The sequence below is a fragment of the Nansenia antarctica genome, assembly GCF_963989245.1.
Source record: "Nansenia antarctica genome assembly, chromosome: 1".
Taxonomy (NCBI): Eukaryota; Metazoa; Chordata; class Actinopteri; order Argentiniformes; family Microstomatidae; genus Nansenia; species Nansenia antarctica.
The window spans coordinates 7,874,682-7,891,383 of NC_137674.1; the positions used below are offsets into that span (position 1 = coordinate 7,874,682).

The 16,702-nt window shown below is 40.4% G+C and overlaps 1 protein-coding gene across 29 annotated transcripts in view; it reads right to left on the reverse strand.

Moving 5' to 3' along the window:
* Window positions 1–16,702, reverse strand: part of LOC308160526 (neurexin-1a) — a gene marked incomplete at its 5' end in the record, with an annotated part of 306,372 nt that overhangs the window by 150,852 nt on the left and 138,818 nt on the right. For 25 of the 29 annotated variants that reach the window (XM_080534460.1, XM_080534459.1, XM_080534455.1 and 22 more), the window contains one exon: window positions 10,069–10,188. In XM_080534460.1, coding sequence (XP_080390586.1) covers window positions 10,069–10,188 — 120 coding nt within the window. Of the gene's footprint in view, window positions 1–10,068; window positions 10,249–12,388; window positions 12,416–16,702 lie in introns of all 29 variants that reach the window. The other 4 variants (XM_080534454.1, XM_080534452.1, XM_080534448.1 and 1 more) reach the window with 2 other exon arrangements.

Sequence of the window (16,702 nt, forward strand, 5' to 3'; positions counted from 1 at the left end):
TGCCACATTGTCATGAGAGAAGCAGCACAACTCTTGGTCCAGACACTTCTGATCTTGATTACTACAACACACTCTTGGCCAGGCTCCCCGCCTCCGCCATCAGACCTCTGCAGCTCATCCAGAATGCTGCCAACCGTCTGGTGTTCAATTTCCCAAAATTCTCCCACGTCACCCCCTCCTTCACAGCCTTCGTTGGCTCCCGGTAGCGGCTCGCATCACATTCAAGACCCTGGTGTCGGCAAAAGGAACCACCCCTCCCTACTTGCAAGCAATTGTCAGTCCCCAAACCTCAACCTAATCACTCTGCTCTTCCACCTCGGCTGGCCGGCCGGCTCCGTTGCCTCTACCGTGGATTCAGTGGTCGCAATATTCGGTTTCGGCTTTTCACTGTCGGTGGTGGAACAAGTTTCCCACTGCTGTCAGCACGGCAGAGTCACTATCTATCCTCTACCGTAGATTGAAGACCCATCTCTTCAGGACGCATCTTAACTGTACCTCCTAAAGACCTCTTCATCTCCACAACCCTTCTGTACAGTTTCTCTACTGTAAATAAAAATAAATAAACAATAAGTCTCCCTGCTTCTAGCATTGTGACTGCCAATGGACCCTGGTCCTAGCATTTGTTTTTCTTATGATGACTGATCTATAGATGATTCACTTAGTTAGACAAATGTACCTGTTGTAAGTCACTTTGGATAAAGGCGTTTGCTAAATGTCTAAAGTGCCGAATGTAATTGCAATATCGTATCAACAGGCCAGTTCTGAGAACATTGCAACATTGTACAGTAGACTCTTAACATTTCCAGCGCCAATTGACTGATCACTAATAAGCCTATTATTTTGGAAGCGCAGCGCAGCCACGTTCAAATGTTTTGTATCACAGCACCTGACTGTGACACCTTTCAGAAAGACTTGCTACAGTAGTTTAATCTGAAGGAGCAGGCGATATCTCCCAAGAGAACATATTTAATTGAAAACGTTCCTTGAGTTAACACTTATTGTACGCCCAGTACATTTATCCGTTTAATTCAACCCTATCCTTCCATAGAGGGGGATTCATATGAGGAGTTATGTTTTCACTGTTCTGTCAATCTTTCATCGGGATGATGATGGATTTTAACACACGCCTTGGAAATACATCATCAGGAAATAACAGAAGATAGCAGGGCATCTTCTATACCGCTATACAGTATGTGAAGAGACGAGACGCTTCCTCAAGAGAGCTACACGACAACCAGTAGTGTATATATGTATATATGCATATATACATATATATGCATATACATATATATATATATATATATATATATATATATATATATATATATATATATATATTGAGTTGACCCTCCCTTTTGCCCATTGCTGACCCCTCCCTGTCCCTAGCTATTTAGCTGTCTAGTTTTAGGTTTTGTAGTTTTAATTTAGTTTTAGACTATCTTAGACTGTTTTAGACTACTTTTAGTTTTAGACTATGTAGGCCAGGTTTTGTATTGTATTTGTTTGTGGTGGATGTTGTATGCCTGTGAACAGGTCACACTTGAAAATGAGCCCTTGGGCCTCAATGTGTTTTTACCTGTATAAATAAAGCTTAAAAAAATAAAAAATAAAATGCAGTATACAGAAGGGACGTGCGGTCAGGGGAGGCAGGGAAGCAGCCCCACTAGTCATACTGCAAAGAAAATAACTGTTAGTAACAAATTAATAAATAAATAAATATATTTAAAAATATAAGATTTCTTCCATTGATTTGTGTTATAAATGTCATTTTGCATATGCTGCAAATACAGGGAGAGACGTGAGAGGTGCGGCAGCGACAAGCTCAGCATGACCTGATTGCTCAACCCCTCTTCAGGACCTGGATGGAGCACGGGCGATAAGCGCGTGCCTGTCACAAACTGCAATGAAAAAGCAGCAGCTCTCACATCTGCCTCACTGAGGGGCGTGTGTTGAGCCCACGTCAATTACGGTCAGTGATGCCGGTAACGCGATACTAAGTAACGCGATACTCTAATCTGAATACTTTTCCCAGTAACGAGTATTCTAACGCGATACTATTTCCAAATCAGTAATCGGATTAAAGTTACTTATTCAAGTGGCTGTGCGTTACTATTGCGTTACTACCTCATAACTTAGGCTAAATGCAGTATTTCTTTGTAATGTTCGATAGTAAACAAACATTTCTCGCGTCTTGGGGAGTGACGTCAGTGCCCACGTTTTCAACACGAGGTTACTATGGAAGGCCATGCCCGCAAAAAACGGCTCTCGACTATCGCGAGATTGCAGAAGAATCGCTCACGTGTATCACCACGCTGATTGCACAGTGTAAACAGAAGCGTAGCCTACACAATGGAGCGAGAACAGAGATATGCGTTAAATAGCTGGAAATATAAGGATTATTTTGAGTTTGTGTCAGCAAAGGATGACAAGAACATAAATGTTGATCATTGATAAACTAAATTGATAAGACTCACCCAGTTTAGGATTAGGATTATATTAGGATCATATCTGAATGGTCAGGGTAGGTTTTAGGTTTTGTGAAACCACTCCTTGCTAGTTACTGTTAAATAAAGATTATATTTATTTTATTGTTTAAAAACAAGTATTTATGTTGGGTGAGGCAAAGAAAGACTCTTTATTTTGTTGTTTTAAGTTATTGTTTAAAGTTTAATTATGTAATTTAAGTTACTGTTAAAATAAAGTGAGTTTTGGCAAAACCAGTTTTCATTTTTATGTTGCGGGGGGGGGGGGGGGGGGTCGGGTGCCTAGGCAGCTGCCAATAGTAACTAAAAAAGTAACTAGTAATCTAACTTAGTTACTTTTAAAATCAAGTAATCAGTAAAGTAACTAGATTACTTTTTAAAGGAGTAATCAGTAATCAGTAATCAGAATACTTTTTCAAAGTAACTGTGGCAACACTGATTACGGTACGCTGTCCCTCCACGTTAGCTAGCTCAGGCAAAAAACGTCCAGAGCTGCAACAATTTAAAATTGGACTTTCAATCAAAACAGGAAGTGATAAACAATGGAAGAGCTTGAGCTTGAGGACCGACTTCAAACAAAGGGACAGTGTTATTCAAACAATAACACTTTGGTACTGCAACTCATCCTGGCTGTCAACACATAGCTAGCCATAGCACTGTAGTGGGAACATATACAGTATGTATATGAATGAATGCATGAATGAATGAATGAATGAATGAATGAATGAATGAATGAATGAATGAATGGACTTTATTGTCATTGCTACAGTACAGGTACCAAACAACGAAATTTAGGAGGGGTGGCTCCCCTGGTGTTAGGAAAGGAAAAAAAAAAAAAACTTTTAGAAAAAGAAAAAAAATCACAAGAAGGGAAGGAGCTGGTTTACATAAATAAAGGCTATGTACACAATTCACTGTACTATACTGTACAGATAGTCAACTAGGGTTGTCATATTGCACAATAGTATTTTTTCACGTTATTTAAAGTGTCACAGTTTGCAGGCTTGAAATGTACATGTTTGTGCCTCAGCACTACACCTGATTTTTTTCATGTTTGGGATCCAATATGTTTAGGATATTTACTTCATTTACAAGTAGAGGTAAGACCATGCAATATATGTTTTCATTTGTGTGGAATGAGTATGAATAGTGGAACTGCCTATAACACTCTATTGTCATGTCCAATATGCATAGTGTTTATGAACAAGAGAGGGCTATTATTCATTGCATCCCAATGTCTTTCCAGCACGGCTGTTTTAGCAGACACTCTGTCTTCAAGTCAACACTTTAATTAGTACTGTGTCTGGAACAACAACGTCTCCTTATTTCCATTTTACTTGCCCTCTCCGGGCCTCCAATTAAAAACCTCACTAGATTAAGTTCTCACCAAGGAGAAAGGTATGTGGGAGGAATGGGTGAAATGCCTGCAATAATCACGCTGATGGATGAATGAATGAAATACTGGTATGATGCATGACACTGACAGTCTGGATATCAGCCCATATGCCAGCTCGTCCTTTCTAACTACTTGTTGGTTTTGGTATTTGTTATTTATACAGTATGAGCAACAGCAGGTTGGGTACTTGTATCACTATAAAACATGTGTTGGATCCATACAGTATATCATTATACTGTATGATTACAGTACCATCTGTTGTACGCACAATTAGAACTGAAGGCTGATAAATGTACAGTATTAACTTTTTTTACATTTTCTTCACAGGGCAAGGGTCTGTCGCTCTTCACAACAGTATACTGTACCATAATGCCTTTGTGTTCAGTAAAGTGTAATAGACTACTATGGAATCATGCAAATGATTGTGCTAGAAAGCACATTATTAATATACAGTAAGGCTGTAAGATAATTATGGCCAACATGTATCGTTCAAAAGGTAATTGGATACAAGGTGATATTTATGAGGGAGTGGATGTGTCTCTCTCTCTCCATATAGAGTAAAACCTACCCCTCACTATGTTCAGGGGAAGTTACATTGATATTACAGTATTCTCAAGAGGATTAAATCAGACCTGGTTTCCATGTCAACAGCCTTAAGCCTACTGTTGTTGCTAGCACAGATACCCACGTTGTGCTTGTTATCCTGACGGCATGGGGAAATCATTTCTAAGTAGGGCATAATGGCCACTGAGGATAGACAAGTAATAGCATATCTAACGGAATTCCATATTATATATATATATATATATAAAACAATAGATCTAGTTAGATAGACATATTTTGAGCGGGACAGTGGGAATTAGAAAATCGACTGTATAGAACCCATCTCACTTAGGGTCAAGTAGAGTCGAAAGTGGACCAATAAAGGTCCAAAGTCGTTCGTGCGATGCTGTGTGCCAGAGCATAAAACAGGACGCAGTGACGGTGAGTCACAGAGAGAGTGCTGTGTGCGTGTACAGTATGAGCTCTATGTTTCTGTGCAGATGTGTGCATATGTACATCTACAATCATGCATGAAATATGGCTTAATGCACAGACATGTGCAGTATAAAGTAGTCAATATTTGGAAGAAAGTGCGTAGAATGTGTATTTATGGCATTTGTTACAGTGTGTACAGTGTGTATGTGTGTACAGTGTGTATGTGTGCGTGCGTGTGCCTGCACTGCAATTGGAGGGGCATTGAAGTGAAGATACAGAAGCACTTAAGACTGCTTCTCTCATATCTTTAGGCACAATGGATGTTCAAAGCTAGGCCAAGCGTTCAATACACACTGAGGCCCAAATATTTCTCAAACCGATAGATTTGTTTCGCTGACTTGCATTTAGAGAATACAGCCGTATCCAGCACAAAGAGGGCATTACTTCCATTTGAGAGGAGACTGTTTTTTATTGCATTTCCACATCTCCCCTTGGCCTCACGACTGGGTGTCCCCTCTTATCGATTGAGAGCAAACTAAGAGGCTAAAATCAATCAATGCATGTCTCCTCAGAGGTTTGTTTGTGTGTGCGTGTGTGTGTGTGTGTGTGTGTGTGTGTGTGTGTGTGTGTGTGTGTGTGTGTGTGTGCGCTAGGGTAGAGGAGGGTGATAATTTCATGAACAAAAAAATATGGAATGCATGTTTCACATCATATATGTATGTGTAGAGCTAATTTACAGAAGAGTATAAGTATAATAAGTGTTAAGTTAACTGGCTTAGAGTCTGTCAGCAACTGCCAGAGGTCTGTATTCCAATTCAACCTACATTATGACAATTTGAAAGGCATTTACATCAGTATGAGAAGTGACTGAAGACTGCATCTCATCACAAAGATACTCCTTCCCTGACCACATTGCGTTAACTTGACTCCACTTTACTTGGTTGTTGTACAAGTAGCCTAACGATAAATAACTAGAATATAAAAAGTAATGGATATCATTTGACTGAAAAGGCATACACTTTCGCTGCATGTCATACATAACATATTATAACGCCACTGGCTGTTCTCTTCCTGTACTGTAAAGCACTAAATCCAAATTAAATTAAGCTCAAGCCAACCATTCGACCTCGAGGTACAGACATGGCCAGAGGGACAATCATCAAAGGACAAAAAAAAAAAGGGACTGAGTGCAGACTTAGTGATAGATTTGAAATGGAGCGAAAGGGGCGCCTCTTCGCCCCCTGGGCAGAGAGGACAAGGTTCAGACCCACACACAATCACCACTGTTGACACAATATTGACATGGCAGTAATGGCTCTGGCTCTGAGACTGGGACAAGGGGCAGCCAGGCAAGGGGAAGATTGCGTGAAGGCCAGCAATACCCAGTGGTCTAGTCCCTCCACGACCCACTTTACTGGAAGCACCATCCTATTTGTCTATGTTCATTACCCTCAGACACTTGACCACTCCAACCAAACTCCTTCAGAAGGACTAGACTGGAGCTAAAGCCCCAGACAGAAACACACAAACTGTACATTACACACACACGCACACACACACACACACACATACACACACATACACACACTCACACACTCACACACTCTCTCTCACACACACACACACACACACGTATGCAAATGAGACCTTTCTCTGTGGGGCAGTCAGTCAATCCCTTCAACTTCCCACCATTGCACAACATCAACAACAACAAGTTAATTTCCTTTCGTTCACTTTTCTTTTTCAAATGTACTCTGCAGGTATGGGAACATGTGATGGTGAAAGACAAAGAAGGATTGGGAGATAAGAAGAGGTGTCACTGGTCCACTGGCTATTTGCTGCCTCGCTCTATGTCAGTCTTCACTTCTGTCTCAGTGTCGGAAGATAGGAAAGCCATTGTGGCTTTGACCTAAACTCTGGTGATTTAAATGATGGGCCTGGTGTGTGCCAGCTTACATACTGATCTCCTGTTGTTTGTGTTTGTTAAACTACTGTATAGAACAAGGTGAGTTTGATTACAACATATAGAATAAGTCTGCTATTGGAAACCTACACCGTGAAATCAACAATTTTTCCCGCTCAGCATGAACCCAATCGATGTTTCACAACATGAAAGGAACATGGCGCGGTAGTGTTTGTGCTTGATACATAGTACTGTTGTAGAATTTAGCTTTCCTACAAAAACAGCCAATCAACATTAGACTGACTTAACAGCTTTGAGAGGGGACTTGGATGGAAACAGGGAACAGTTAGAGACGTTGGTATGGGCTTCTTTTCCCCCCAAACAGTCATATGACTAGATCAAGCTCACAGGGGTCTGCACAGTCCTCTGTGCATCGCTATCAATTCAAGCTGCGCTGGTTAAGAGAAAAATATGATCACTCTGAACAGGGTTGAATTCCCCTATCAGAGAGAGATGAGACGATGCCATCACATATTACATTAGCTCACCTATTCTCTCTGATTGACAGCTGTACAATGGACCACGGCTGGGATTGAGACGGGGGGCCAGGGGCTGTGAAATGGAGTTTCTCTCCACTCGAGAAGGCAGGGCGCTCGTGACTATCCACCAGAGAGATCTCAGAAATAGCTCTGGGTGCCACATGTGATTTGTTTCCTCTGAGACTTATTGCTTATGCATCTGGTAAAATTGTGATATCCCCCTCTGAGATCTCTCTTACTGTCTTTATTCCTTTCTTTCTTCTCTCTCTCTCTCTCTCTCTCTCTCTCTCTCTCTCTCTCTCTCTCTCTCTCTCTCTCTCTCTCTCTCTCTCTCTCTCTCTCTCTCTCTCTCTCTCTCTCTCTCTCAGTATTTTCTTTCCGCTTTAAAAAAAAAAAAAAAAAAACTAACCCTAATCCTCTCACTCTCTCTTTCTCGCTCTCTCAGTATCCTATCCATTACTTCTCCCTTTCCCTTTTCCTCCTGCACTGATCAGGCCTACTGTGCTAGAGTGAGACAGGGAATAGGCTCAGCAGGTAGAAGCCTTTAGCTCAAGCATAATGCATGTCCTGTGGTCATTGTAATGGCAGGTTTATTCAGCAAAGGCACTCGTGAACAGGTCCATTCCCTGTGTAGTAAATGAGCTCTGGGCCTGGCCAGGATGAATATGTATGACAAGAGGGGAAACAGGAGGGCAATGCATTGCCTCTCTCTGAAAATGCACCATGCAGGGTTCACTTGGAGTTCGCCATAGATATCCCTCAACAACCGGCTCACAACCCTGCCCATCTCCCTAGACCAAAGACAGGTCTGGAAGAGGATGAGATGTATGATAAAGGAGAGAGTGAGGAAGAGAGCGTGAGACTGTTAGCAACTGGTTTTGGTGTGAATTGCTGAGTTTTCATTGAAGTTCACATCTCTTTAGACATAAGAGTTGTTCCTCCGTTATCGCAGTCAGCGGAAAAGCTCCGATGTGTGGCTTCACTGAAATCTATTAAGAGTCTCTGCTGAAAAAAAATAGAAAAAAAGTGCTTTATCGTGCCGGCAGATGCGTGGCTTAGAATACATTAACATTTATGGTGCGTGCTGCCTTATTTCTGTGTCATCTCTGCAGAGCGTCGATTCCAGTCTTTTTTTTTCGGTCTTTACTTGCCCATTCGCCACTCAAAGAGGAAAATAATGACCAAACACACTCCCTGTGTGTAATTGTGCATGTGAAAGTAGGCTGTTTTGTTGAAATATTACAAGCATTCCTCAGTCGTACAGGTCCTTCTCTATGGCTTATCATTAATGGAAAAAAACATCAATCCTCCCCCCTCTCTCACTGTGTTTAAGAGGTATTAATATTGCACAACTTCCACCGCTGCCAAACCCCCCCCCCCCCCCTCCTCCTACAGCACATTTTACTGGACTGACATATTACTTGATGTTCCACAATTAAAGGCAATATCAAAGGGAAAATAAAACATAAAATAGTCCCCCCATTTACCTCAGTTATCAATAGCTCTCTTGAGCCCCCTAGTGACGCAGTCATACCCAAACAGCTAAGTTATATGTGACGGTGAAACCGGGAATAAGCTGAAAATCAAAGACACACTCACTAGTCAAGCTAAAATATTGCAATGCAATGGATTTGGGGAGTAATCCTCACTACTACCTAGTTAGTGTAAAGTAGTAGGGATTGCTCACCGAATCCATTGCATTGCAATATTTTGGCTTGACTAGCGAGTGTGTCATTGACTTTTCAACAATGTTGACATTTATTTATTTAAAAGTCCGAACAACTTGATTGGTTGCCGACTTCTTCCCGGTTTCACCAGCTCGTGTGCCGTCACATATGGTCTATTACCTAAGGAAATAGTTTGAAACCATCTCTGAATCAACAATCAGAGTGTACCTCATAAGGGTTGTTGTTAGTATGGTCAAAACATAAATGTATTGGTTGCTGGTTGCTGTCAGTTTAAGTACAGTTCAGTAAGGATAATGCCATTTACAATGACTTTTACAATGCCTTTTACAATGCCATTGCCTACATCCATTACTTCTAATATGCTGTCAAGACAGGATACAGAGCAGAGCAGAAGTTCCCAAAGACACAAATAACAGTGCACTGTTCCAAAGTGACTTGTTGCTGATGTTAACACTTACCTTTATTCTTCTGGCTTCAAGGCCTCACAGGATAAAGTATGACACTTAATGTACAGTCATTCGATGCTTTATCAAAGCACACTCAATTTGTTTAGGTGTGAGTGCAGCATTAAGATACAAGGACACATGGATTGTGTTGCATGTACTGTGTAGTTTGAGTCAAGCAATATGATGTTCAACAGAGTGTGTATACTGTATGCATCATATAGCACTGTTCAGTTGTGTATTAAAGCATGTAATAAAGCCACAAACTAATAAGTGAAGCTGCTGTTGAATATACAAATGTATATGATATAAACTAATTGATTATTGAGGATTATGATTTATAGGTGCCTCATGCGCTTAATACAACTGTCGTATCCCTTCATAACCCAGAATATAAGGCTGTTTCACTCTAATGTTTATAAACAACAGGAATGTAAACACACACAGTACTGTATACCTTATCTTCAAAGTATATTGCATCCATAGTTCAGTCTACATAAGTTATCCAACCCCATCTCTAAATGTAACGTGGCGGGGCTGATGTTTCATTGTTACAGATTTGGCATCGTGTGCTGAACTTAGATTGTCCCACTTACACAGTACATACATGTGGAAAGTGATATGGGGATGTGTCTTACCGTCGTTGCAGAGTGGCCCTCCGAAAGACGTCATGCTACAGTCACAGCTGAAGCCCTCCCACTGCTGTAGGCACACACCCTGGTTGGCACACGAGTCCTCCTGGCAGGTGGTACTGGGGCCTGGGCAAACACGGAGGGAGGGAGGGAGGGAGGGGGTTGAGAAACAGATGATATGGTGTGCTGAAATGCTCTCTCTGAAACATCTACTCTCTACCACACTGCTACACACTAAGCCAATATATAAATATGTTCTACTGTTAGAGAGGAGAAATAGCTACAAACATTCTGAATTAAAATGTGCATAGTAATGATGACGTCATGTATCAAATACCAAACTCAAGTGAAAGGGTACCGTATATTGAAATAAAAAAAACAGAGAAAAACAGAATCATCTTCTCAAGGGTGAGGAGTGTGACTCTTGGTGAATCACTGCACAGAGGAAGTGGAACTGCAACACGTTACGGTAGCACAGTAACTGAACATGTTGATAAGACAGCAACACATTCAACATCTGTCATCCACTTACCTGAACCTCAAATGATCTCTCTCTCTCTCTGTCTCTCTGTCTCTCTGTCTCTCTGTCTCTCTGTCTCTGTCTCTCTGTCTCTGTCTCTCTGTCTCTCTGTCTCTGTCTCTCTGTCTCTCTCTCTCTCTCTCTCTCTCTCTCTCTCTCTCTCTCTCTCTCTCTCTCACACACACACACACACACACACACACACACACACACACACACATTAATGCAAACAAAACACACTACAGTTAAAACTTAGTTTAAACAATATTTATGTTGTTTTTATAATGTTCATCAATAGTTACGGTGATTTAGTATTTTCTCATTTCACATTTAATATTCTTATAGCCACACCATTTTTAGGTGAAAAAACACAGAAACACATGACAGACAGACAGACAGTACATCTACTGTTCTCGGGAGAAAAGAGTGAACTAATCAGGGACCTCAATCTCTTTATCTGTAGCATGAGTGAGTAGATGCATGTCTCAGTCGGTGCATTGATTCGCTTGGCCAAGAGGGGGAAAAAAAGAAAAGAGGAAGAGAGTACCACAGGGTAGAGAATACCGTATGCGTCATGTAGTGTATGAAAAGAAAAGAAAAGTGGTATGTTGTAGTGAAAAAAGTGGAGCATTTTATTCTTCTTCAGGTATTGGCATTCCCAAACAATTGTTGCAGATTACACCTGTCAACCAGTGTCAACCAGTCAGTCAGTCAGTTGGTACTACTGTCAATCTACCTGCCTGCCTACGTGACTGGCTTGCTGTCTGCCTGCCAGCCTGTCTACCAGTCAGACCCTCAGGCTCAGTGTTAATGGGAGAATGCCAGTGGAATGATAAAGGGTTAGTATGGATGTTAATCAGATTTATGTAGCATGGTTTGATTATTATTCATTCAGATTATTATTCAGATTATAGTTATCTAATATTGCATAGTGTTGACATGATGTTATAATCATATGAATTACTGCTTTTAAATGGTTACTGGTCAATTGAAAATTCATTATAATTTGAACATTATTTATCATACATATACAATATAGTCATACTGCATCCTAATTATATACTATATAATTGTGGGTAAGTAGTGTAGGCTATTACACATAATATGACCACATTTTATTATTATTATTTACAAAATTATTATTATTATTATTGTTATTATTGTCGTTGTCGTCTGCATTATTATTATAATTATTATTATTATTATCATTATTATCATTATCATTATTATCATTATCATTATTATTATTATTATTGTGGAATGTCTCAATGTATGACAAGTACATATACATGATATTTATAATAACCTAAATGTATCACAACAATAACATTTGTAAACACATTTACAGAAACAAGGAAAGTTACGAGTTACGACATGAGGTCCAAACCTATCAAATCTGTTTTGATTCAAATGTCACAAAGATGAATGGTATAATAACACGCATGCAGTGGTAATATGTATCTTTGGCTATGAGGACCATGAGGCATGCGGATAATAATGGTACACCGTATTTGACAAAAGAAACATCAGCTCAGTAAAAATGAACAATAAATGTGAGAACAACATAATGTGACTGCAAGATGAAACAAGAGCTCCATAGGCTGTGATACAAGATGGTTTAGTGAGCCTTGTATTCCTATGGGGCTGAAGCCCATTCCATATGACAGGTGAGTGACACTCTGAGTTGTAATTCTGTTTGAGGTGGTGAGGCAGGAGCAGAGGTAGTGGTTGTGGAGGGATGGGGAGTGGGTTGCAAATGCAGAGGGAGGGTATCAGACTCTGTATCAAACAAACAAAGCTATCTACCTTGCAAGTCAGCTTTCATCAATGCAACTTTTGTCAGCGAAACAATAAGAAAGGAAAAGGCAAAATATACCAGATGTTAGTAAAGCACTGAAATGTCAGAGACGTTATTAAAAGTAATACAGATAAAGGCAGGAGAGACGGAGAGAGAGAGAGAGAGTGAGGAATGACACAGGTACTGTATGCCCTACAGAAAATAGAGAGAGAGAGAGAGAGAGAGAGAGAGAGAGAGAGAGAGAGAGAGAGAGAGAGAGAGAGAGAGAGAGAGCAATTGGGCAGTGCACTCCAACTGAAGTTGAACAAGAGGCTGGATGTCGATCAGAGGCATAAAAGAAAGATGTATAAAACCATGGAAATGTGTGGTTGTATTTGTATTAGGGGAATATTTTGGTTTGAGATTCATAATAACTTTTAGCAATAAGTATGTGACATTTACACAATCACAAATAGTTCCCTCCACACAGAGTTTCCTTCTGAATCTTGAATGTGGTTATTCCTATTAAAACAGGACAAGAGACGAGAAGAGAAGAGACAAGTGGAAATTAGAAGTTATAATTATTGTGAAACATGGAGGGGAGTGGAGAGAGTGGATTACATTGGGAAACGTGAAATTAAACTAAGTGAATGACGTTGACTTATCAAATATTGACGTTGGATGGGGTACAAACATAACACTACACTACTCAAATGATATTCATGCATGCAACAAAAACCTCATCCATAATTCAAGAGAATTGCTTCTGGCAAACACTCAGATCCACTAAACATGCATAGAGCAGAGCAAAAAATGTGCATAAAATGAGAAATAACACTAACAATACAAATATGCCAGCGAGAGTAATCTGATTATGGCCAAATGAAACAGAAATGATGAGGGGAGAGGACAGATAGCTTTTGATGTATTCCAACAGAATACTAACAGGCTTTAACAGGCTTCATAGATCTTAAAGGGTGTGTGTGTGTGTGTGTGTGTGTGTGTGCGTGTGTGCGTGCGTGGGAAAAAGGTTTTCACATCGATGAGAAGGGCTGTAATTAAGGTCAGCTAACAAATACGTCTATGGCTGGAAGGTTGGGGAAAAAAGCCCATCAATACCAGCAGAAAGAAACAAGTAGTGTACCGAGACTCACAAGGACTGGACAGTGAAGAAAGTCAAATATTTCCCTTGAGGGGGCAGATGGATTTGATCTTGAAACTTATTTCAGGGGTGAGTTCTAACAACAACACAATACAGGTGACAGACGTTCTATCCAGTAGGCTTACAGAGGACCTGAAGTGATTAGAATACCTTAACACTAGCAGCCTTATTCACCTACTTTTAGCGCGCCCTCAATGTCACATGACCTAGTAGTCTTTACAATGGGCATCTGTGACTGAGAGTCAACGGTCGCTAGAGGGCACCTCCTGTCTAGAGGGCACCTCCTGTACATTAGCCCGCCTCCGCTGTTCCTAACTGATGGCAGTGCGCTCAGAGCGTCCCCGTTCGGAAATCCTCACATGCAACATGTGCAATGCATTTGCCACAGACAAGTCGCCTACATGACCCGCAGATGTCAGACGTTTTGTCTGTCTGCCCATGGCGTAAATCATTCTTGCCTAATGTTCAAGGCTACTGTATTTCGCGAGAAGGAATAATACAATGAGTCCCATATCCCTCCCCGTCCACTTGTAATTATGAGCTTCATGGCGCTGTTTGAAACTTCATCGTGATAAACAAGTCTGTCGTGTTTGTTTGTCCGTGAACTTTGCGCCGGCTGTAACGTCAGCCCCGGCGACGGCTCACAGGGGTTGTTGTGATTATACGGAATGGCTGAATATTGTCATTTGGCACTTTGTTGGAAGGAGAAAAGGAGAGGGAAAAGACCTTGAGCTTCACAAGCCAATGCTTTGACTTTTTGTGTGCATGTTTTTCTTTTCAGTTTCAGAATAGTGAAAATACCACCGCTCATCCGTAATGAGATTTAGTTGAGGTGCTGGAGCTGAAGAGTATACCAAATGTCATGAAAAGAAGCAGCGTCCTCAAAGCCGTGCAAAAATGTACGATCAATGTTTTTGTTTGCGCAAGCTTTCGATCTTTCATAGGCATGCCTGAATAAGGTACATGAAAGACCGAAAGCTTGCACAACAAAAACATAGATTTTTACACAACCTATGTTCATTCATGCACTCAATACTTGATCGGGGCTCCTTTTGCACAAATTACTGTATCAATGTGGTTTGGAAAAACTCTGGCACGGGATATAACATAAAATATTTAATCCAATCAGGTTTTATATTTTATTCTGACACATTTTCATGCAAGACAGAAGTAAGGATTTTGGGTTTCAGTTGGATAATAACGCATTACTTTGGCCAACTTTACTTACATATAATAATAACAATAAGCAGTAAATAGAATAAATGGGCAGGAACGTGAGCTGCACTGCCCAAACGGAAACTGTTCAAACTACTGACGTTGGGGAAACGGTACCTTTAGCCTCAGGGCTAAAACCCAGAGGATGTCGAACTGGCATAAGGCAAAGGACTGAATAGAATGCCGAGGTGTGAGTGGGACTTGTGTCTCATTGGTGAAGTGTGTTACTTTGTATCAGCTTTGTATCTCCTCTGAGCTGCATATTCACACAGGTGATATAAAAACCATGATATAAAAATGTTTTATGCACCTAGGGTTTGCACTTCAATTTCGTTGCACCCGTAAAATGACAATAAAGATCATTCATTCATTCATAAACAAGCTTTAGACATACTGTACTGCAGGAGTTATCAAATGTATTCCTCAAAGGTCTGCATCAGATTTGTATTCAAGGTCAGAGGTCCGGAACGATTGATGATAACAAAATAACATTTATAGATCAATATACAGTATAGATCGTTTGAAGGGGGGGAGCGTGCTGGATAAATTGGCACGCTTAAACTGCTTTTCTGGTACTTTGTTTTACTCTGCAAGGACAATAAAGTTTAATTTAATCTCCTGGTCACATTTAAGGCCCTCCATGGCATGGCACCCTCCTATATGTACGATCTTTTAACCCAATACATTGCACCTACATCACTTAGATCGTCTGGCCAACGACTTTTAAATGTCCCACGGTCCAGGCTCAAAACAAAGGGGGCCATGCTTTTACTGTTGTAGCTCCAAGACTATGGAATCGCCTCCCCCTCACTGTCAGGTTAGCTGAGTCTGTACCATTTTTTTTTTAAACGTTTAAAAACCCACTTATATAGGATGCCGTTTTTAGAAATAGTTTTCTCTATTTTGCTTCTGATATCTGTATTGATTTTATTATTTTGTCATTTGTTTTATTGCTTTTGTGAAGTGCTTGTTTACATTTTATGAATTATTTCATTTTTACTTGTTGGTTGTTTACTTGCTGTCTTATGCTGTATGCTACCAAATGTACTGTGAAGCACTTTGTGACTGCTGTCTTGAGAAGTGCTATAGAAATAAAGTAAAGTAAAGTAAGTAATGCCAAAGCCATGCTGTGTAGACCAAGGCTACTGTATCTCGCGAGAAGGAATAATACAACGACTCATGCAGTATGGCTTAGCTATAATATTGCTGCACAGTGCAATATGCGCTTCATATTGCCCTTCAAACGATCCAAACATTTCCCCGCTTATATATCTACATGTATATCGTATATCTATCTACAACTGTGTCGACCTGATTATATTTGTGTTGTTGCCCGTGAATTGTATTCAGTTTTTTTTACACTGATATGGACCTATGTGTCTGAAATAAAGTGAAAGATTGAGCGCGTATGTTTGAAAGGGACAGAAACACACAATTGATCACCATCATACTCATCATTAGCCTACACACAGACTGAGATTGCTATAAAGAAAAGCCGGCTTCAGCTTAGGCATACTGTACTGCACTAGTTCTCAAACTTATTACTGAAAGGTCCACATCATATTTTTTTGCCAAGTATTTGTGTGGGGGCTGTTAGAATCAGAATCAGAATAATTTTTATTGCCAAGTATATTGGCACATACAGGAAATTGACTCGGTGTGGTTGGTAAATAAGACAAAAAAGACAACTATAATGATATATGTATTGTCATGTAGCCTACTGGTATGAGTTAATTTATAAATCCACCCCCCCGTACCTCCGCTCACTACTGAACATTTCCACCAGCATACACAATCTATGCTCCAGAAAATTGATCACTCTGATGAATGCAATGAGTTGCAAAAGACACAAAAAGTCAACACCTTCATCTCGTTACCTTCTTTTAAAAACTCATTACTAGATATAGTCTCTGATCACTGCACCTGCTTTTAAAATAACCTCCCCCTGGTCCCTCACTCTGTTTTG